This window comes from Trichoderma camerunense (genome assembly GCF_050948025.1).
Source record: "Trichoderma camerunense strain CBS 138272 chromosome Unknown V8C40scaffold_12, whole genome shotgun sequence".
Classification (NCBI taxonomy): domain Eukaryota; kingdom Fungi; phylum Ascomycota; class Sordariomycetes; order Hypocreales; family Hypocreaceae; genus Trichoderma; species Trichoderma camerunense.
In genome coordinates this window covers 860,252-879,308 of record NW_028145358.1, presented here as the reverse complement: position 1 = coordinate 879,308, position 19,057 = coordinate 860,252, and the positions used below count along the sequence as shown (strand labels likewise).

At 50.2% G+C, this 19,057-nt stretch overlaps 10 protein-coding genes across 10 annotated transcripts; 4 read left to right on the top strand and 6 right to left on the bottom strand.

Annotated features, from left to right (window-relative positions):
- Window positions 1-184: 184 nt before the first annotated feature.
- Window positions 185-4,585, bottom strand: V8C40DRAFT_46677 (histone methyltransferase SET1). The gene is made up of 3 exons (XM_083223011.1): window positions 3,817-4,585; window positions 709-3,724; window positions 185-633 (listed from the first exon to the last, which is right to left on the bottom strand). Exons 1-3 carry the CDS (start codon window positions 4,456-4,458, stop codon window positions 530-532), a joined length of 3,762 nt encoding a protein of 1,253 aa, XP_083071719.1. The 5' UTR covers window positions 4,459-4,585; the 3' UTR covers window positions 185-529.
- Window positions 4,586-4,975: 390 nt separating this feature from the next.
- Window positions 4,976-6,961, top strand: V8C40DRAFT_249461 (uncharacterized protein). The gene has a single exon (XM_083216762.1). The coding sequence runs from the start codon at window positions 5,656-5,658 to the stop codon at window positions 6,880-6,882; it is 1,227 nt and encodes a 408-aa protein (XP_083071718.1). The 5' UTR covers window positions 4,976-5,655; the 3' UTR covers window positions 6,883-6,961.
- Window positions 6,893-8,587, bottom strand: V8C40DRAFT_249460 (uncharacterized protein). Its single transcript, XM_083216761.1, has 2 exons — window positions 8,167-8,587; window positions 6,893-8,104 (listed from the first exon to the last, which is right to left on the bottom strand). The coding sequence occupies exons 1-2, from the start codon at window positions 8,392-8,394 to the stop codon at window positions 7,112-7,114; spliced, it is 1,221 nt and encodes a 406-aa protein (XP_083071717.1). The 5' UTR covers window positions 8,395-8,587; the 3' UTR covers window positions 6,893-7,111.
- A 700-nt stretch (window positions 8,588-9,287) lies between these two features.
- V8C40DRAFT_249457 (tropomyosin) lies at window positions 9,288-10,585 on the top strand. Its single transcript, XM_083216760.1, has 3 exons — window positions 9,288-9,475; window positions 9,536-9,840; window positions 9,938-10,585. The coding sequence occupies exons 1-3, from the start codon at window positions 9,458-9,460 to the stop codon at window positions 10,098-10,100; spliced, it is 486 nt and encodes a 161-aa protein (XP_083071716.1). The 5' UTR covers window positions 9,288-9,457; the 3' UTR covers window positions 10,101-10,585.
- On the bottom strand, window positions 10,313-11,197 carry V8C40DRAFT_249454 (rRNA-processing protein RRP17). Its single transcript, XM_083216759.1, has 2 exons — window positions 10,908-11,197; window positions 10,313-10,836 (listed from the first exon to the last, which is right to left on the bottom strand). Exons 1-2 carry the CDS (start codon window positions 11,112-11,114, stop codon window positions 10,375-10,377), a joined length of 669 nt encoding a protein of 222 aa, XP_083071715.1. The 5' UTR covers window positions 11,115-11,197; the 3' UTR covers window positions 10,313-10,374.
- Window positions 11,198-11,339: 142 nt separating this feature from the next.
- On the top strand, window positions 11,340-12,630 carry V8C40DRAFT_249453 (Ac45/VOA1 transmembrane domain-containing protein). Its single transcript, XM_083216758.1, has 4 exons — window positions 11,340-11,570; window positions 11,647-12,008; window positions 12,065-12,286; window positions 12,342-12,630. The coding sequence occupies exons 1-4, from the start codon at window positions 11,476-11,478 to the stop codon at window positions 12,479-12,481; spliced, it is 819 nt and encodes a 272-aa protein (XP_083071714.1). The 5' UTR covers window positions 11,340-11,475; the 3' UTR covers window positions 12,482-12,630.
- Window positions 12,558-13,547, bottom strand: V8C40DRAFT_249450 (RNA methylation protein TRM112). Its single transcript, XM_083216757.1, has 3 exons — window positions 13,140-13,547; window positions 12,849-13,042; window positions 12,558-12,782 (listed from the first exon to the last, which is right to left on the bottom strand). The coding sequence occupies exons 1-3, from the start codon at window positions 13,323-13,325 to the stop codon at window positions 12,779-12,781; spliced, it is 384 nt and encodes a 127-aa protein (XP_083071713.1). The 5' UTR covers window positions 13,326-13,547; the 3' UTR covers window positions 12,558-12,778.
- An 87-nt stretch (window positions 13,548-13,634) lies between these two features.
- Window positions 13,635-14,942, bottom strand: V8C40DRAFT_249447 (cyclophilin-like domain-containing protein). Its single transcript, XM_083216756.1, has 4 exons — window positions 14,462-14,942; window positions 14,268-14,394; window positions 14,030-14,181; window positions 13,635-13,937 (listed from the first exon to the last, which is right to left on the bottom strand). Exons 1-4 carry the CDS (start codon window positions 14,784-14,786, stop codon window positions 13,735-13,737), a joined length of 807 nt encoding a protein of 268 aa, XP_083071712.1. The 5' UTR covers window positions 14,787-14,942; the 3' UTR covers window positions 13,635-13,734.
- A 143-nt stretch (window positions 14,943-15,085) lies between these two features.
- On the top strand, window positions 15,086-15,924 carry V8C40DRAFT_249443 (mitochondrial 37S ribosomal protein uS13m). The gene is made up of 3 exons (XM_083216755.1): window positions 15,086-15,149; window positions 15,214-15,258; window positions 15,334-15,924. Exons 1-3 carry the CDS (start codon window positions 15,147-15,149, stop codon window positions 15,643-15,645), a joined length of 360 nt encoding a protein of 119 aa, XP_083071711.1. The 5' UTR covers window positions 15,086-15,146; the 3' UTR covers window positions 15,646-15,924.
- V8C40DRAFT_249441 (membrane dipeptidase-domain-containing protein) lies at window positions 15,746-17,901 on the bottom strand. Its single transcript, XM_083216754.1, has 4 exons — window positions 17,154-17,901; window positions 16,866-17,078; window positions 16,434-16,806; window positions 15,746-16,375 (listed from the first exon to the last, which is right to left on the bottom strand). The coding sequence occupies exons 1-4, from the start codon at window positions 17,389-17,391 to the stop codon at window positions 15,850-15,852; spliced, it is 1,350 nt and encodes a 449-aa protein (XP_083071710.1). The 5' UTR covers window positions 17,392-17,901; the 3' UTR covers window positions 15,746-15,849.
- Between the last annotated feature and the right edge of the window lie 1,156 nt (window positions 17,902-19,057).

Here is a 19,057-nt window from a genome sequence, read left to right as displayed (position 1 = left end):
CCCGGAGAAAATAAACCAGCCTCCGTATCAAAACTGGCGGCCCTCTTTTTGTCTGAAATTTTTGTCCTTCCCAAGTCACACTGATAACTCCATGACTGCCAGGGGGGCTATTGTTTGCCCAGAATCCTTTATCTTATTTTTTTCTCCTTCAGAGTGCCTGTTTTGTGTTTGTTTGTTTTTGAATGCGATTGATTCCCTTTCAACGCCGTCATCAGCCATTGTTGATCCATGGTGGCTCTCCTCTTTTCCTTTCGTGAAAGCCCAGCCGATTTACCAAAATCTGCATTAGGTTACCGCATGGTTGACATGTGATAACGAATGGTACTGCAAGTAAAGTGAGAGAGAAAAATAAAAAGATTGATCAGCGCAATAATCAAAACCAACTCGTATTAAACATTCAGTCGACAGCTCGGTATTAGCAACACATCGTACGCTCCCAGCCCGGCAACCAGGTCGAGACTGGGGTATTACTGCTAACCAGCCTGGTATTAATGCCAACTGAACGATATCTCGTGAAATAAGGCGGGTATTAGTTGAGGAACCCTTTGCACGCTGCCGTGCCACACAAGCAGGGGATACGGTCCAGACTGCCAATCTCTCGCTCGAATTTGTAGTCGTAGGTCAATTCTTCGTCTAAACGATGTGGTCAGCTTGACTGTTGATCAAAGTAGAAGAAAAAAAAATCATAAATAGAGTCATCACACTTACTCATGGCAATATCACGCAGAGCATAAATGACAATCCGCTTGCTACCCTCGACCTTGATGATTTTGGCAGTGCAATTGGGCATGCAGCTGTGGTTGATGAACCGTGCAATACCTCCCTTTTTCGTGGCGTCAATGACCGTGTTGTCATCGATTCGGAACAGATAACTGCTGCCAATACCGCTTTTGAGGTAACGGTTCTCCCGAATCTCTGCAATCTGCTGTCGAACTTCCTCGCCTACATACTCGATAATCATATCGTCCTTGTTGATGTTTTCCATAGCGTACAAGCCCCAATTGTGAATGGCAGAGCGGGCAAACTTGACAGGCTTCTTCCGCTTCTTGAGCTGGTTGAACTTGAAGACATCAGAGTCTTGCCCAAGCGTCTTCTTCTGGTCATTGAGGTCGGCCACATATCGTCTGTTTGTGGCGCGGTTTGCTCGGGAGTTGCCCTTGGCGATGAGCTTTTCGGCGGCCAGCTTGGCAGCTTCATTCGCAGCCATAGTGGCATCTCTACCCGTCTTCTTGGAATTTGCCTCTCGCTCCTCTCTAGCCTTTTGAACCTTGATATGGTGCGGTAGATATTTTGATTTCTCCGAATTCAAAATCTTCTTGGCTCCTTCAGTTCGCGCGCAGCCGCTTGCATTCGGCACATAGTAGCCTTCGATACGGACTGGGCGACCTAAGAGGCCATCAGATGTATTGAGTTCCCTGACACGGCTCCGTTTCCACAGCCATAACTCTGGGTTGCCAATCTCTTCGATCTGGAATTTCTTGAGCAATCTAGTGATATCCGGGACATCAGTCGGTCCCAAAGACAGGGCCGCCAAAGAAGTAATGTCAGGTTTGAAGCCGTCGGGGAGTGTTGCCGCAGCAGTCATCGGCTTAGTCGCGAATAGCCTTTCGTCATATTTCTCGGGCACAATCTTAGGCTCTGGCGCCTTCTCGCTGGTGGGCTTCACTTCATCCGCATCTGAAAGCTGTGATTCGGCCTCAGATTGTTTGGCCTGTGCCTCTTGTTCCTGGAGTAGTTGCTTCTTGGACTTTCGTTTGGATTTAGCGGGCTTTGTCTTGGATAGATTCTCGGCTTGCGACAATGGTCCCTCAAGAGTTGAGTCTTCTCGCTCTGCAGTTGCCTCCAGGTCTAGACCAGTATCGTCAGAGTCTTCGACAACCTTGAACTCCGCATCAATTTGATCGATTTTGACGCCAAATAGTTCTTCGTCGGATTTTTTCTGTCTCTTGAATGCTTTTTCAATCGAAATCTCCAACTTTCGTTTCTTTGCAATCGAGCTGTCGATGGCGAGACTTGCCTCTGTCATGGAATCGTCTTCACCCGGACCCCATGAGGCAAAATCATCCTTGGAAGCCTCGTCGTCGGTACTCATGCGACTCCGTGGGCGTGATTCTGACTGGCGAGCATCTCGCGCTGCCAGCACCCTAGCATCTGCATCATCGTCCGATTCAAAGTCGCTATCCAAACTTTTGAGACGATGATGCAAGGATCGAAACGCTGGGCGCGCCGCCGAAGCCCGTTTTCGGGCAAAGGGATCGACAAAGGTACTCCGATGAGCGAGACCTTTTGTTTTGCTCTTGCGAATCCTTGGGAGGGCTTTGGGTTCCAGACGGCCAGTCCGGCGTTCGATGGGATCGGCTCGAGAATTGGGAGTCCCCAATTTGGGGCTGGTGCTACCGCTGTCGAAAGCGTCTTCTTCGGTCTCTACAGGATCGATGTTAAGCTTCCGCCTTTTAGCGACGTGATTAGCTGGATTGAGGAATTCGGCCAGCGCCGGCGCCGCAACTTGAGTGCGGATATGCCTGATGAGATGTTCAGTCATCTCACGCCGAACGACCTCCACGGCCTCAATTACAGGGTCGAAGTTCTTGGCCCTCTGCCTCTTTTCTTCCTCAAGGTCGGCCTCGTCTTCTCTGCGCTTCCTCTCCAATTCTGCCTTCTCTGCCCGATGATCCTTTCTAGGTGCTCGCTCGGGGCTAGGGCTTGATTTCGAGGCGGAATCGATATAAGATGATCGCGGTACGCAAAGTTGCATAGCCATATTGTAATTGAAGAATTCGGTGTGATTAACAGCCCGAAAACATCGTTCGGCTTCGCTTCGCCCGGTAAAGGAGTTTCGAAAAACGATGTAGAACCCTGATTTGTCGAGGCGGATATCTTCAAATCCATAATTCTTTAAGCGCTTCTTCATATGGGGTATTATACTAGGGAGGGTCGGGACACTTTCGGACCCGACAAATATATATGGATCATTAGCCAATTGTGAGCTGATAACCTGCGACTCGACGGCTGCATGAGGGCGGGCTTGCTGCGCTGCGGCTGCGACAGTTGCTGTTGCTGTTGGTGGCGGCGGCGCTTGCGATTTCGGCGGCGCTGTAGCTGGGACTCCAAGGGTCGGGTGAGGTCTTTGGGGTGCGAGACCCTTGGGTGCTGTTGGAGGAGGTCTAGAAAAGCCAGGAGCAGTCGCAGATTTAGGCCCTGTGGGAGGAGGCTTTATTCGTGCCGACTCGTTGGCTAGCTTCTCTCTCTCTCTTTTGAGTACCTCTTCCAGCATGCGCCGGCTCTTCCGACCTTCAGGGTCGTATTCAACCTTGACAATGTCGGCATCGACCTTGATTCCTCGAGTGCGAACGGCTCGTCGCGCGGCATCAATGGCGGATACCCGCGGACGATCCGGGCGTTTGGAGTCGCGGTATCGAATGGTCGCGAAGCCGAGATAGCTGCCTGTGTCTGGGTGCATCTTGTTGCTGCTTTCTGCAATCTCGCCGAAGGCGGCGAATATTGCAATGACCTTGTTGAACGACACTAGCGGGTTGTACTTGGTCACTAGGACCTGGGTAGGAGGGCCCGGCCCAATGGATGTCTTTGGGTCATAGGCATACGGCTTGAGGTTCTCGGGAGCATGGCGCAGGCGAGCTTTGGGCAGGTAATAGTCTGTGTTGATATATCCCAGCCTATCTCCCGCCTTTGTGAGGCGAGGGTCCGCAGGGGGGGCGTCATCTTCCTATTCCAACAATTAGCCATTCAGCGCTCCAAAAAAACAAATGACGCCCCCCCTTCCTCCAGCAGTGGAGGAAATGTGTTATATATACATACCAAGCCGAACTCCTTGTATACTGGTTTCGCATTCTTATTTACAACCTTTTTGCGCAGTCGATCGAGGAGCGGGTCATGTATGCACTTGATACCCTTGATCGAAGGCAAGGGGTCTCGAGCTGGGATACGTTCAATCGAGGAGGTCCTGTCCTGCCGCAGGTGTTGGCCAGCGGATGCGGGATTCTCTGACGGTTGCCCCGAAGCGCGGTCGACAATAGAAGGCGTAGACATGCTAGACTTCGCAGGCGCGTGGAAGGAGGAGGGCGAGTCTGTGGAGGTGAATGGAGTCGCGCTCATGGATGGTCCGGCGGACGTGGCTGTCGCAACTGGCACGGCAGAGCCGCTGAAGAGGGAGGATGCAGAGCTGGCATGTGAGCTGGTTGAGCCCACGGTACTGGGCATATCACCCGGCGACGACCCGTTGTCGTCGGCTTGCGGCTGCGGCAGAGAAGGATCTGATGAGGTAGTGGTTTGGCAACTTCGAGCGAAATCATTCGAGTCGGCATCTGTCATGACGGCAGTTTCTGGCGCCGGGTCAACGACCTGGAGGCCCCGCTTGGCACGTCCTTGGGCCTCTGTTTTGAGCTTGGGGGCGTTGGGGAAGAATTGCGCGAAGCTCACGCCAGGTGGCGGCCGAGTCATCGTGTCGATGAGCTCCTGCTATCTCGAGCGCCGTGGTGTAATCATGATACCTCGCTCAGTGTGTGGTAAGGCTTGCCATGCATCACTTCCGTCGGGGCTGAGCGGCGGCTTCTGTGGTACGCGCTAGAGCGCCCACGCGACCTGAGAAGCCGAAAATTGAGGCTCCGGATAGGCGGCGTGCGCTGCGTCGCAGAGGGCTCAGGCGCTGTGAAAAGCCAGCTGAGGGGGTAAAGCGTCGTCGGCGACCGCGGCGCAATGGCTGGCGAGCTCGAGAAGCCGCAGGGGAGGTGCTGGAGGAGCGGGAAATGCCTTGCAAAGACGCAAGTTGAGCGTTCAAGTTGAAAAGGGACAATGCAATGGGGATGGACGTTTTCGGCGTAGTCAGCAGGTGGGTTGTCAAGGTTGGCGCGGGCCCGCCCCAGGAATCGCGGAGCGAGGGGCTACAATATTCCGTATATCATGGAAGTTTGTGTAGGTGCGCTGTTGTAGGTATGTAAGTGGCTTATACACTGAGAGTATGCCTTATATGCCCAGAGGATCTCAAGGTTCGTAGTTGGGAATTTACACTTTCCAGTGGGGGGTCAGGTACTCTTGAGGAAAATATGTTTTTCAAGTTGATTTGTTCTTTGTGTTCTTTGTTTTTTCCCCTTTCCCTGTTTCCCTTTGAAGGGCGGACGAATTTCCCCATTATAGAATACGGGGCTCATTCACACACGCGTCAAATGTGCAGTTTCAAAGCGTGACCATATAAATAGCAACCCCCAAATCTAGATGCATCTATCCATACATCTTCAGCACCGCCCTTATGCACAACGATCCTTTCACTGGTGGCCAAATGCATCCAATCAACAACGTCTTCCTTGACCTCTTGCAGCCTTGTCCCAGAATGGTTTCGAGCGCGGTCGTGCGCCAGCCAATTACTTAAAAACAAGTGCCAACTCCTTCTCATGAGTGAGTCACCGTCAGTGAATTAGGTAGGATAAAATGCGTACCTTTAATATCACTTCGTACCGTTTGATATCACTTCATATCTTTTAATATCACTTTGTATCTTTTGATATCATTCTGTATCCTTTGATATCACCCCATCCCGTGCAAAGAGAAGCATGAAATGGGCCAGACATTCCAGTCGCCAGATCTGCCTCATTCAACTCGTGTCTCTTTGATGTTGAAACCTGTACCTCAAAGAACCTTACCATGGCCCAAAGCAAGCTCACAATCTTTGACCTTCCCCGCGAACTGCGCGATGAGATTTGGATCCAAATAGTGTCACACGACATGCGCCTCATCTCAGGACAGCACACGCCTTCTGACATATACAAGACGCCGGAAGCGTCTCGCCGGCACCTCACTGTGTTCAGCCTCCTCCTCGTAAGCCGGAAGGTCAAGAGAGAAATCAGAGATGCATTTCGCAAGCGCTGTATATTCACCTTTCACACGAGCACACTTCTTCTCTCCCTTTTGGAGTACGGCAGCAGTTCTTGGGGTGGCTCTAAGCTCTTGTCACACTCCCAAGGTACAGCTTATAGCCCGACGCCCAAAATCTTCTTTGAAATGGGTCATGTCAGCATTTTCCCCAATGGTCCAGTAAACGCCTGTAGAAGACGGGACGATTCCTTTCTCTGGTGCTCAAACGGAAGCCGGAGAAGGAAAATGTTCATTCACGCAGCTCATCCGCCCGGATGGAAGACTCTGGACCCTGGTGCTGCGCGGTTGCTCAATTTCATGCACAAGTTCCCCTTGAAGCTGCGTAGCTTGGAGATGTCGGCCATCTTGCTGCTTAATATTCGTGTTGTGCGGCAGCTGAGGAGGCTGCGAGGAGTCGACCTGCATTTCGCATTCATACCGGACGAAATCGAGCTCCCAGACAATGTGCTGGCAATTGAAGAGAAGAAGTACCCCGTAAAGTGGCTCGCTGAGACCGCCGACACAAATATTGTCTTGCCAATCTACAGGACAGACTCAGATATTGATCCAGTGTCAGTAGCGCCTCTCTCATGCCTGGTCATCGCTATTCGTCGCGAGGTTGCAAGCAGTATAGTCGTATCACGATTCATTCGCGGTGACGAGAACCAAGTAGATGATAATCCACCGCTTTGGATCGACTTCGATGATGAGAGCCTTGAGCGTATCAAATACGTCATAGGGACTTATACCATGGCATCCCTAACACAGCCAACGTCGGGCTGGTATAGATATTCGACACGAAACCCCGGCGTCATCTGTCTCGAGATGGCCGAAGAGCCTCGCCCTCGTGGACCGCTCAAGCGAAAAATGCTGAAACGTCAGCGGCAGGAACGGCTACGGGCTTGGGATGACGAACGACTTCGTGCTGAACAGCTACGCCGCGAAAACTTGGATTTGGCAAGAGCGATGAGGATCAACCACCTAGGTCTGGAGGACATTGTCATAGCATACAAATAGGGACCAGTAGCTCATCATGTAAATTTCTATTACGTACTATCAATCATACCAGTAATCACGAGCTGGGTTTATATCGCGGATTGTGTTTGAAACTCGATTTCTCGAAGGTGATAATAATAATTTACAAGACACACAAACGTTACAACCCGTTCCTTCAAAGAAATCCGTCATTTTTAACCCCTAAACTCCTGTTGCTCCATTTCAAGTCCAAGTTGATCGAAAAAGCCATCTAAAGGTCGAATCTTAACTCAAATTCCTCGTCGTCCTCTGAGTCCTGGTAGGACGAACCAGCTACTGGGAGACTGCTGCCAGCATATTCGCCATCAGAGTCAGTAGAAAAGCGTGAGCGAGTTACAGCACCTGATACCCTCTCGTTGGATGCGTTCCGATAAACGGGGCTCACGTTGCCAGCTGGCTTGGAATCGTCGTTGTCGAATTCATCTCTGGCAGCACTCTGCGCACGAGTCAACTGCTTAGAGGCACTTTCTCCTCGGCTCCGAAGCGCGAATGGTGACGAAAGATCGCTGGAGTACAATGCCTCCATAGCAGGATCAACAGTTCGCCGCCTTGATGATTGAGTGGCAACATGTTCTTCATAACCATCCCTCACTGGAGCCTCCATTACAGATAATCTAGATCTAGACGATCTGGTTACCATTGTAGGCTGACGTGAAGAGGAGGCGGGTTTCCTTTTTTGCCTAGTCATTCGCTCTGCAATCTCCATTCCGTCTGCAAGATCAGCACTATTCCAGGTGAACTCATCCGTATCCTGGTCGTTCCGTTCTATAGCCTTTTCTATCGCGGTTTCAATTTCGTCTTCTAGTTGTTTGTCCATGCGCGATACACCACGAGCGTCCACGGGATTATAGAAATGTTCATAGTAGCCTTTGAGCAAATTGTCTTTACTCAGCCCTTTGAAAGTGAGGCCGTTGCGCGGGAAGACGTCAGATTGGTAGGGTAAAGGTTGAGGGTTAGGCGGTGCGTATTCCGGCTCATCGTGATCAAAAACTTGGCTGTCTCTGAGTTGGGAAAACAGATTCTTGGGTGCTAATTCAGCTTGTCTCTGCCTTTGTTTCTGCTTCCGCTGCTGACTCGCGATACTCTTGAGTTGTGTCCTTTCAACCCCATGCACGGCGCTCTTGCCTCCAATTCCAAGCCCTTGGCTGTTCTTGGCTTTTGCGTTCGTCGTCTTGTTGCCCAGGGGAGCTCGCATCCGAGATTCTATTCAATGGGTTAGATCAGAGTATCTTGTCAAGCTCGCATACGCAATAGGGCCTACATACCCGTTGGGGTCGTGATGGATTTCTTGGAGATGAATTTTTGATTCTCTCCAAGGTTGGCCGCTCCCTGAATCGCATTTTTGCCAGCGAATCCGGTTAAGGCATTCTCGTTGCCTCGGCCTAAACCGATTGGTGTCTTCGGATATCGCATGCCGGGTGTCTTTGGCTGCTGCTTGGAGGGAATCTGGTGGCTGAGGAGCCGATTCTCCTGCTCTCGATGGGAGGACAGCATTGTTGTTATGAGTGATGGAACTCACAAAAAATAAACGTTCCTTTTCTCTTCAGATTATGAATCCCCAGAAAGCATATATCATGCCTTCCACGGGACAAACCGCAATGTGTGAACAACCGCCGATAGTAGCAATGTTGAATTTCATAGCGCTAGAATGGCGCGTGTTGAGAATCCCGCTGATATGACGTTGACCGGACAACTGTGAGTGCGGAAGGCTCTCTGTGCTTAGTGTATTTTAGGTAAGAGTCTGATTCCAGGACTGATGCCGAATTAGTACTAGCGTGTAGTGTTTCACAGCAATACACTTTATTACATGGGCAAATCGATAAGGAGAAAGAGAGGCTCAAAGAAGCTGTGGCTTGTGCTTTCAAAGAACCTGCAATAAAATGATAATAGACAATGATAATTTCGCATAGTATATTGCGATTTCATTTTTCTTTGTACAGGTAGAGACATCCAGGTACCTAGTTTTCATCATTGTGTCGACGTACATGTCATTTTTCCTTTGTATTTTTAGTTACCATCTTTGTATGGTTGCGTAAGTTCATCCTGTCATCCCCGTTTGGCGGTACTTGCAGCATCACTTGACCTGTTTCGCCTCTACTAAGAACCCCCAATTTCTGCAAAAGTCTCCAGTTGTCATGCGCCCCGAGGCAGATTGGGCGCCTTGCATGGGTAATGTTCCTGCCTGCTGTAGATTCCGTGGAGGGACCTCTTCGGGGTACATAGTGCTCGATACCGGCTTAGCACTAAGCCCTCTGGGTACCTAGCAGGTACGGAGTCTAGTTGCTGGAGGGCAGCTCAGGTGTTATTACAGTACCAGCTCCCTAAAGGCTCGGCGGGGCGCGACCAGCCACAGAAGAGGCATCGTAGAGGGGCATCAAGACACTCTCCTTACCCCACCCCCTTTCCAGGCTGGTTTGACAACTCTACTCTACTCTACTTCTACTCTGCTCTGTTACGAGTACACTCTACATATTACGCTTCGAATCCTCTGCAGTTCTTCTCCCGACCTCAACCAAGAAAACCCACCTAAGACCGCCAAATCTTTCACAACTTCAAAATGGATCGCATCAAGGAGGTAAAACTCTCGGGAAAGCTACACCGACCTGGGGAGGCGCGGGCTAACGGCATGAGCTAGAAAATGAACTCGCTCCGCTTGGAGGCTGATGAGGCCATTGCCAAGGTGGAGGAGCTTCAGACCAAGGTCAAGACTCTCGAGCAGGAGAACCTGGCCAAAGAGCAGGACATTACTTCTCTGCAACACAAGAACGGCCTCCTTGAGGGCGAGGTCGAGAAGCTGGAGACTGCCATCAAGGACTTCAAAAAGGTAGCCGATGAGGGACAAGAGCACGGAACCCAGAACGAGACACTGCAGCGACGACTGCAGCTGCTCGAGGAGGAGGCTGAGGAGGCCGACAAGACTCTGCGCGAGGCTAACGAGAAGTATGTTCACCTTAGGAGCACGTTATACCACTCTATCAACCCCTCCCACACGTCGGTATCGTTTCCACCGAATCTCGTGCTAACATGTCGATCACAGGCTCCGACAAACTGATGTCAAGGCCGGCCACTTCGAGCGCAAGGTCCAGGCCCTTGAGGCTGAACGCGACCAGTGGGAGCAGAAGTATGAGGAGATGGCAAAGAAGCACACCGATCTGCAGAAGGAGCTGGAGGAGCTCCAGAACGAGATTGGAAACATTTAAATTGTACTCGCTGGCCAGCATACCCTTTGGCTGCCCAACACAAACTGTTGTGCGGCCGGACCCCTTTTAGGCACCACAAAGGAAATAATGTAGGATGTTGCGGGACGCGTGTTGATAGAGAAGATTCAAGTGTCACAGGGAAGCGCCATGTTTAGCAGCAGCATTACAACAATTACGTGTTTCATCACCATGTTCTTTTTTTTTCTTTTTCCTTTTTTTGGGGTATCCATAGATCGCCACCGAAGCTGGCAACTATATTCGTGCTTCAAAGCCTTCATTCCGACCTGCGTGCCTTACTTTTGGCTTTGCTCTTCGCCTTTTGCCTCCTTTCTGTAAGCTGCCTGTCGAATTTCGACTCATAACGGAACTTTTGCTTCTTCTTCTTGGGCCATTCCTTGGCTTTTGGTTTGTCTTGATCCGCTTTCTCCGTCTCTTGCTCTTGACCCCCCTCGGTTTGTTCTTGAGGCTTCTCGGGCCGTTCTAAGCCATCTCTTGATATTGAGACGGACTCAACTGTGACTGTTGTATATCGGTCTTCGTCTATGTACTCTTCTTCGTGATCAACAATGTCGAGATTTGGCCGGTCTGGAAACCCGGTCCATTCTCCCTCGTTCGCCTCTTCGCCCGATCCTGATTGCTCATCGGCGCTGTCAACTTCAATGGCGCCAGATTCCCGCAGTAGCTTGTTGACGTGTTCGACGTGCTCCTCAACTTCTCGCTTGCGTTCATCTCGAATCTATCCACGATGCAAACGTTAGACCAAACAACCAGAGGCGTTACCAGTAAACCCGGGAAGAAGCGAATTACCTGTTTCCTCGTTCTTAATCTCTCCTCTCGTGCTCTCTTAGCAGCTTCTTCCTGCGCCAGCTTTATACGCTGTTGTTTCCGTTTATGGAAGCCAGTGAGGTATTCCTGTCGAGCGTCAAAGTCGAAAGAGACCTCTTCAACGCCATACTTGCGTTTTTTGCTCGGTGGAGGGAGGACGCTCTTCTTCGGTCTCGGCTTTGCAAACATAATGCTGTGATTTAAGTAATTATATGCGGGTTTGGTTTTTGCTGCAACTTTTGTTACCCGTTGTCGTGATTGTAAAATTTCCCATCCACCTTATCTAGAAAATAATTTGAGACCGATTTTCAGGGAGCTTGCATTATCGTCCCAGTATTGCCTACTTAGTACTAGCGTATTTGTCTATAAAAAGGTAATAGCTGACGACTTGTCCAAGCTGCAAGGGATCCCGGATTTAGCAATAAACTGCGGTAGTTGCATATTCGGCGGATGATGCAGCGCGCTGTCGCACCTCCGAAGCTCCAAGTTCTCGGCTTCTTAATCTGCAACCCAGACCATCTGCTGGCCAGAATCACAAACAACTGCGGCCATGCATTTCCAGACGATTGCGAGCCTTTTGGCGTTTTCCGGCGCGGCAAACGCCTTTTTCGATTCATCGCCTTGGATTCTTTTGTCAACGTCGCCGTAAGCTTTGTCACTGATATCCTTGATATGATGCTCTTGATATGAGCTCGAGGCGCTGACCAGATTCACTTCATAGCTTTGCCAAGGCCCCCAGCGCGGATTCGATTCAAACCAGCTCTTCAGTGCTGGGCTTCACCAAAGATGCGCTGTCGACATGCCCAACCGATCGTTACCTCATTGTCTCCCAGCCTGGCTTGAACACCCAAGACATCCGCCGGTCCAGTGGCTGCGTGATGCCGCATCTCTGCAAAGTCGTCGATGACGAGCGAATCAAGGGCAAATCCATTGTGAACGAGGTCGTGGGAAACCTAGAAGATGCACACCTGTCAGAATACATCAAGTCTGCCTGTGCTAAGCAGGGCAAGACGGCCACTGTGGAGGAAATCCATCTGGCTCCCTTGTCTTGGGAGGGCAGGGCTGCCGCATTCGCTGCCAACGGTTTGTCCTGCTGGAACCATAACAGTCAGCCTTGACGGTAGCTAATAGTACGGCAGATGATAAACTTGCACAAGGTCTTGAGAAGGCCACGGAGGGCGACAGCTATACATTCCTCTTCTACTCGACCCCAGGCGAGCCAATCTACGAACCCGAGTTCGAAGAAGCTCTCCGGACGGAGCTGAAGAGAAATGTCCAGAGCGACGAGCCGTCAAAGGGAGGCAACAACACCGAGTGGGACAAGCTCCCCTTGTTCGAGAAGTACCAGTTCTTTACTCCCGGTAGGAATTGAAATGACCCCTTCGCAATTATATACATGGGCTAATCAGCATCTAGGTATCTTCATGGCGCTCATCACCGCGGTTATTTTGCTTGCTATTCTTAGCGTTGGTATTAGAGCTCTTGGAAGCCTTGAGGTGTCATATGGTGCGTTTGAGAAAGACATGGGCCCTGCCGCACAGAAGAAGAACCAGTAGTGCATCTGCCATCCCTGGCAAGATATCATGTAGCGAGGTTATGCGTGAGAATCCTGTAACAATAATTCTTTAATTTCCAGTATAGGGGTATGCGTTTGCTTTTCGCGAGTATTATATCAAAAGAATACAATTTTTATGGTACTTTCTGCAGAAATGGTGTGAACAGGAAATGCATAATAGTGAAGACATGAAATCTTAATTTTTCTCTATCCGACCATCTTGGTTATGTCTATTGACCAAAGAAACAAACGCCTGTACTCCTATCATCCCATGACAATCTCCTCCTTTGTAATTTAACTACCTGTATTTTTCACTCAAGTCAATCCCTAGAAACCTCTCAATGACTTTCAGCAGCACGAAAACTTACACCAAATGACTCGGCAGCAAAAAGTTCGCAATGCCCTCCTTGACGGCATACGAGTGGCCGCAGTTGGCACACACCAGCTTTCCCTCGGAAATCTGCGTCTCCAGCAGCAAATGGTGCAAGTCCCGCAACGTCTTCTCATCAGTTCGCAGCTCATCCTGCGTAGGCGCCTGCTCAGGCAGAGGCGGAAAGCCGAGCTATTCGAAAAAGTTACAGGGTTAGTTCACCGGGAGGTTCGTTCTATGTATCCTTTGGTACTTTTAGTTGGTATAAGGTATAAGAGAATAACGTTACCTCTGATGAAGTCGTTCGCAGAGCCGCCCAGTCGAGGCGCGGCAGCACGTTGATCAACATATCTGGGTTGAGCTCGATCTCATCCTGCACCAGTTCTGCGTCTTGAGGGTGGAGAGGATATGAGCTGGATGAGGATTTGCAGGCCTTGACGGCGCAGGTCAGGAAGTTGAGACTGAGAACCTTCATTTTCCGTGGATTTCTTTTCCTTCTCTTCTTCTTATATGTTTTTTTCAGTTGTGCTCCTTATCGTTCTTATTTCAGTTGATATTCTGTGCTGTATTTAATGGTATGAAAATATCCACCAACTTGGTAGAAACTTTAGTACTAGCCTGAGACGCAGCATTTTACTTGTCCCAAAGCGGATCTCCAACTTTTTTTTTCTTCCCTCCCACAGTTGCACGATCCACGTGACAGTGGACTCTGCGCTTTCAATACAGCTGCACTCCTTATGCTCTCTACGACATACAGAAAAAAAGATGGATATATAATTGCAAGTTTGAAGAATCAATTCATGGAATTTCATCACAATACAGCTGCTAGGAACACTCTGTAACCAATCTCTAACATTTATTTATATGCTTCGCATTTCACTGAATCAAGCAAAGTTCTTCTCATGGGGGGATTTGCCAGACTTCCTGAATCGGAGAGTGAGACCGATAATGGTAGCACCAACAGCAGCAAACATCACCACACGGAGCGCTCCAAATCCTGCAGAACCCGCACCATCAGCGTCGATAATTCCAGCTACGTCATCACCAACGGCTCCCGCCGCGTTAGTCGTGCCGGAGGGCTCTGAACCTAAGACCAAAGACTCATCAGTATACCGGTCAAGGGAGTAAATTGAAGAGTGTTCTACCATGTAAGATAAATTTAGAGCTCGACGTGAATACCTTCGGGAGGGACCTCCAGCTCGCCACTCTTGACGATCTTGACAGTCTTCAATGGACGGTCACCGGCGGCGGTCGGGACGTTTTCAATCTTCTCGACAATGTCGTAACCCTCGAGGACTTCGCCGAAAACGACGTGGCGGCCATCGAGCCATCTGTTGAACACTACGTTAGCTTTTCTTCTTCTTCTTCTTCTTCTCATCAAGGTCCAAAGGAGAGGGAGGAGGAGAGGCAATCATACGAGGTGATAACAGTGGTGATGAAGAATTGGGAGCCGTTGGTGTCAGGTCCGGCGTTGGCCATGGACAGGATACCCTTCTTGGTGTGCTTCAGCTTGAAGTTCTCATCCTTGAACTTGTTGCCGTAGACTAGACGCAGCAATTGTTAGTCAGATAGGACGGGCACCTTGGGAATCGTCTTTGGGGCTATCCTTACTAGACTTGCCACCGGTACCGTCGCCCTTGGTAAAGTCACCACCCTGGATCATGAACTGCTTGATAACACGGTGGAAGGTAGAGCCCTCGTAGCCGAAGCCCTTCTCGCCAGTAGCAAGAGCTCGGAAGTTCTCAGTAGTCTCGGGGACAGTCTTTCCATACAGACCCATGACAATTCGGCCCAGCTTCTCGTCGCCGTGCTCAATGTCAAAGTAGACCTTGTGGGTGATCTTGGGGCCCTTGGCAGCCTCGGCCGACTTGACGAAGAAGAGCAATCCCACCACCAACAAGATGGCGGTGGTAAAGAGCCGCCTGAAGGTCAACATGGTGAATGGCTGGACTGAGTGACAATTGGATCTCGGTCTTGCGTATTGTCGAAGAGCAAGAGAAGAAGAGCCGGGAAGATGGACAGATATACACCTTGCTTAGTAGTATCGCAACTGCAGCTCGGTCCGTTTCACGCCTTGCCCCGCTTGTCCGCTTTCAAACTGCTTGCGTGTGAAGGCTCCACAGAAAGCACCCTGGCCTGCCTTTTTAGGTGGATGAATTTAGCCACCATTTACCCGGCTGGCACCACACGACAATGGCCTTGTCGAGATTTCTCAAGGTGCGCAAGTAGAGAGACTGGCGCTTGTAGCGTTTGGGTGTTTTTAGGGTGCGACTTGCAATTTGCATAGACATAAAAAATGGTACGCAATTCCTGCTAATGATTCTATACGGAAAATACATATGAGACTAATCAATTTATTCTAGGTGTTCATCTTGGGAGTCAGCTTCCACGAGGGGCAGCTGGTCAAGGTATGAAGAAGGCCTACGATCCGGAACACAGCTTTGTCGTCCGATTTCCAATGTTCGACTCTAACACTCAAGCAGAAAGCCCTCGAATCCTTCTACGCTCTCGGCCCGACAACCTCTGCCCGCATCATGGCCAAATACTCGATTCACCAGCTTGCCAAAATAGGCTCATTAGCGCCGAGGACAGTAACTTCCCTGACGGCGGAATTGTCGCAAATGTCCATAGAGACAGACGCAAGAAGAGCAGTGCAGGAGAACATCAGAAGATTGAAGGATATAGGATCCTACCGAGGCAGACGGCATGCCATGGGCCTGCCAGTCCGCGGCCAGCGAACGAGAACACAGACGGCGACCGCCAACAAGCTCAACAGAGTCGATCGCAGAGCTTAGGATTCTGGCTGAACTGAAGTTGTGGCGGAGAGAGCACGGAGTTTCGGAACAGCAAATGGGAGGTTACAATTCACAGACAACCCCAAAGGATGGGAGTGTGTCAAAAAGAAAATATCGCCTGCATGTACCAGGCCTTGTATAATACGTGTATATGACAAAAAATAACGTACGAAGGAAACGCTACATATTATATATCTGCTACGCTTACAGTTTGTCTTCCATGATGGGCGCGCCATCGGCCTTGAGTTGAGCGGAAACAGCGTCCACCTCCTTCCAGACCCTAATGACATTGCCTCCAACAATCTTCGCGGCATCCACGTCGCTGACTCCTCGTCGCAACAGTTCGGCGATCAGGTCGGGATACTTGGAGACATCTTCGAGGCCCTTGGGGACCGATCCGATACCATCAAAATCGGTGCCGATACCGACGTAGTCATATCCGATGAGGTTTCCAATGTAGGTAATGTGATCAGCGACCTTTTCCAAGGTGGCGTTGTCAGGATCGTCGTCGGGAAGGCCGTACTCGTTGTCACCTTCGACACACGAGATGAACTGCGGAGCAATGTTGACCATGACTACAGAGTTGGTTTTCTTTACTAGCTGCAGGACGTGGTCTTTGACGTTGCGCGGGTGAGGGCAGATGCTGTGGGCCGAGCTGTGTGAGAAGATGACGGGTGCTTTAGAACCTTCCCATGACGTCCCGCCAAGGACATCTACCATTGTCTTTTCACTTTATAAGAGAGTGAGCGGAGGGTTTCACATATAATAGCTGGAGGGGCTTAACATACCTGACGTGAGCAAGATCGACAATCATACCAATGCGATTCATTTCGTGAACCAACTTGCGTCCATCATCGCTGAGGCCGTTCCAAGCCGGCGGGGCCACCCTTAACGGACTCTCTAACAGGGCAGCGTCTGCAAACTTGTTGTGGCAGTTGTGAGTCAATGTCGCATATCTCACACCGAGATCGCGATACAAGCGTAGATTGCCAGCCAGGTTGGCAATCTGGTGAAGACCTTCGACACCCAAGGGGGAAATCAGTTTCCCAGCCCGGAATGCGCTAATCGCATCAGAGCCGTCGACATCAGGGGCAAAATCATTGGGATAAGCGGCAAACACCCTCTTCATGATGTCAATCTCCTGCAGCGTGAATTGGAGGCCTTTGCAAAGAATCAGTACGAGCAAGACGCTGTGAATAGTAGCATGATTGAGCTCTTACTATCAGCATAATTGGCATCCGAAAAGTCTGTGCCGTTCTTCGGGCACGGCGCGAAGACGCTCCAGAAAGCACCTCCCGCATGACCAGCTCTTAGTCGGGCGAGATCGACGTGGCCCTTGAGCGTTCCATCTTCAAAGGGGCCGGTGAATGAGTCTCCGTCTAGATGATTGCCATAAGGGCCGCGCAGAACAAGAGGAAAGTCGACGTGACCATCTACATAGCGCATTGAGTGTTAGACGTTGGCCTTGGACCTCCTTTGCGTGTAAGTGTAGATTGCCATTTTCTTACCAATCAGAGGAGTAGTCGACAAGATGGTGCGCGCTCTCTCCTCGACTGAGTATGTCTTGGAGTGTGACTGTTGATAAATTCGTTCATAGTGAGAGACTGCGGGCTTATAAAGCAAGCCGATGGAGGCAATGACCAGTGCGATGCCCGCGGCGAGTTTCTTGTAGTTTGGCTTGCGCGGCTTTTGGTAGTAGCCTGCGTTCTCTGCGGTGGGCAGAATCGTGTATGATTTTGCGGCCATTTGAGGCGGTTGAGGGCTGTGAAACGAGTGAAACGACTGTGAAGGGGAAGATGATTATCTCCGAGATACGCAATCTGGTTAAAATAGCACGCGGTTTGGCGCGGAGTCTTACTAAAGCCCCGGGATAATAGGAGCGTGGAGTGCTTGTGCAACTGCTACTTTCGATGGCATCATTTTTCACATAACAGACTACCTAGTACTTGATGAAATACTATATTTTGTCTGTGTTTTTGGTGTTGTCCTGTGTCTCACTGGGCAATAAACCTTCAGCTACGTTACCGTACCAGCTTAGACTGCATGCCTTATGCTGACGGGCGAGAACAAGGTGGGGGAACCGGCGCTGGTCGATCTGAAGCAGTGCTAACGTAGGTACAAGTCTCTCTTCTGGCCGTCGATTGGCTTGACGAAGTGTTATTAAGTACTGGCCCGTTCAATTGCCCTTAGCCTCATGGAGAACAAGAAACATATCAGCTTCCAGTAGCATTCAAGCACCTACAAACAGCCGTAGAGATCAAAAGCGTAGGGCACATGTTCTCCGCCCACGAGGCTGAACGCCAAGGCATACCGGCGCACCTGATGGCATGCACGCGGCATCCACAAACTCGGCGAGATTAGTGCTGTACTGTACAAGCCAGGTACTCGATTGATATCGAAAGGTCTCAGGGAAGTACTGCTACATCATCCCTCCTCGTGCCTCTTATCACGAACTGCAGACCTGATGATATGACTGGCTGTTGCTTTCCTGCTGTGCAATATTGCATAGAAATCAACCTCCCTGCTGCACATCTTCACAAGCAAATCTACACATCTTCACCGCACGCACCCCGACCCTCTGTTATCAACGATTCGCCCTACGACCAAGTAAGTATGGCCGCGTTTTCCACTGTGCAAAATCTGTCATTGAGTGACCCGCTCCCCTAAGAATAGAATCAACTCCAACGGCCTTACGTGGCTTACACTGACAGAAGCTAAAAAAGAAAAAAGAGAGAGCACTTGACATTGTTCGCCAGTGGTATCGACTCCTCCTTGCTGACTATCTCTTAGTAGTACCTAGTGGCAGCTAGCTATATTACGGTCCCAAAACAAGAAAAAGCAGCGCATTTCGCCGTCAATTGGGGTTCGTGTAGTGGAAATGATAGATAGCAATGAGGCGGTGACTAGATTTGACGATACGGTGAAAAAAAGGCAGATGTAGAATATTAATACGGCTGGCCCGTGCCCTGTCCAAGATGCCGAAATGACCAAGAGTCCCTTCATAAGAGCGTAAGCACGTTGCTGAAACCAGGAGCTTCGTACAGAATCTGCAACTGCTGCAGGGAATCATGCAAAGCGCTGTACTCGTACTTTGATAGTACCAAGTACGAGGACCTGCTTTTTGATATCTGCTCCTGAGTCTTGCAGGCGGGTGCCGCTAACCAGTAACGCCCGGGTACAAGCAAGGTAGGTTGCCCGTACCCAGCTCGTGAAGAGAAGAGGAGAGAGAACGAGCGTATTGTGGGATTATTACCATCATGACTACACTGCGGCCTATTAATAACGGGACTGCTGGTTGGCCAGCTAGTGAGCGAATGGCCAACCACTACTGGGTAATGCTACTTCTGTTGGCATGTACCTGTACCTGTGCATGTACGAATGGAGTCCAGTCCAGCTTCTGTCAAACTTGAAT

Coding starts and splice junctions, on each gene's coding strand:
- V8C40DRAFT_249441 (XM_083216754.1), bottom strand. CDS start 17,391: ATGGCCGCAAAATCATACACGATTCTGCCCACCGCAGAGAACGCAGGC. Junction 17,079..17,153: donor GTCGACTACTCCTCTGATTG/GTAAGAAAATGG, acceptor TGCGCTATGTAG/ATGGTCACGTCGACTTTCCT. Junction 16,807..16,865: donor GGATGCCAATTATGCTGATA/GTAAGAGCTCAA, acceptor TTCTTTGCAAAG/GCCTCCAATTCACGCTGCAG.
- V8C40DRAFT_249450 (XM_083216757.1), bottom strand. CDS start 13,325: ATGAAGGTTCTCAGTCTCAACTTCCTGACCTGCGCCGTCAAGGCCTGC. Junction 13,043..13,139: donor TGCGAACGACTTCATCAGAG/GTAACGTTATTC, acceptor TTTTTCGAATAG/CTCGGCTTTCCGCCTCTGCC.
- V8C40DRAFT_46677 (XM_083223011.1), bottom strand. CDS start 4,458: ATGACTCGGCCGCCACCTGGCGTGAGCTTCGCGCAATTCTTCCCCAAC. Junction 3,725..3,816: donor TATACAAGGAGTTCGGCTTG/GTATGTATATAT, acceptor TTGTTGGAATAG/GAAGATGACGCCCCCCCTGC. Junction 634..708: donor TCTGCGTGATATTGCCATGA/GTAAGTGTGATG, acceptor CACATCGTTTAG/ACGAAGAATTGACCTACGAC.
- V8C40DRAFT_249443 (XM_083216755.1), top strand. Junction 15,259..15,333: donor ACGAGGGGCAGCTGGTCAAG/GTATGAAGAAGG, acceptor ACACTCAAGCAG/AAAGCCCTCGAATCCTTCTA.
- V8C40DRAFT_249461 (XM_083216762.1), top strand. CDS start 5,656: ATGGCCCAAAGCAAGCTCACAATCTTTGACCTTCCCCGCGAACTGCGC.
- V8C40DRAFT_249457 (XM_083216760.1), top strand. Junction 9,841..9,937: donor CTGCGCGAGGCTAACGAGAA/GTATGTTCACCT, acceptor TGTCGATCACAG/GCTCCGACAAACTGATGTCA.
- V8C40DRAFT_249460 (XM_083216761.1), bottom strand. CDS start 8,394: ATGCTGTCCTCCCATCGAGAGCAGGAGAATCGGCTCCTCAGCCACCAG. Junction 8,105..8,166: donor AATCCATCACGACCCCAACG/GGTATGTAGGCC, acceptor ACCCATTGAATA/GAATCTCGGATGCGAGCTCC.
- V8C40DRAFT_249447 (XM_083216756.1), bottom strand. CDS start 14,786: ATGTTGACCTTCAGGCGGCTCTTTACCACCGCCATCTTGTTGGTGGTG. Junction 14,395..14,461: donor CGGTACCGGTGGCAAGTCTA/GTAAGGATAGCC, acceptor TGCTGCGTCTAG/TCTACGGCAACAAGTTCAAG. Junction 14,182..14,267: donor ATCACCACTGTTATCACCTC/GTATGATTGCCT, acceptor AGTGTTCAACAG/ATGGCTCGATGGCCGCCACG.
- V8C40DRAFT_249453 (XM_083216758.1), top strand. CDS start 11,476: ATGCATTTCCAGACGATTGCGAGCCTTTTGGCGTTTTCCGGCGCGGCA. Junction 12,009..12,064: donor TGCCGCATTCGCTGCCAACG/GTTTGTCCTGCT, acceptor ATAGTACGGCAG/ATGATAAACTTGCACAAGGT. Junction 12,287..12,341: donor GTACCAGTTCTTTACTCCCG/GTAGGAATTGAA, acceptor ATCAGCATCTAG/GTATCTTCATGGCGCTCATC.
- V8C40DRAFT_249454 (XM_083216759.1), bottom strand. CDS start 11,114: ATGTTTGCAAAGCCGAGACCGAAGAAGAGCGTCCTCCCTCCACCGAGC. Junction 10,837..10,907: donor GATTAAGAACGAGGAAACAG/GTAATTCGCTTC, acceptor CATCGTGGATAG/ATTCGAGATGAACGCAAGCG.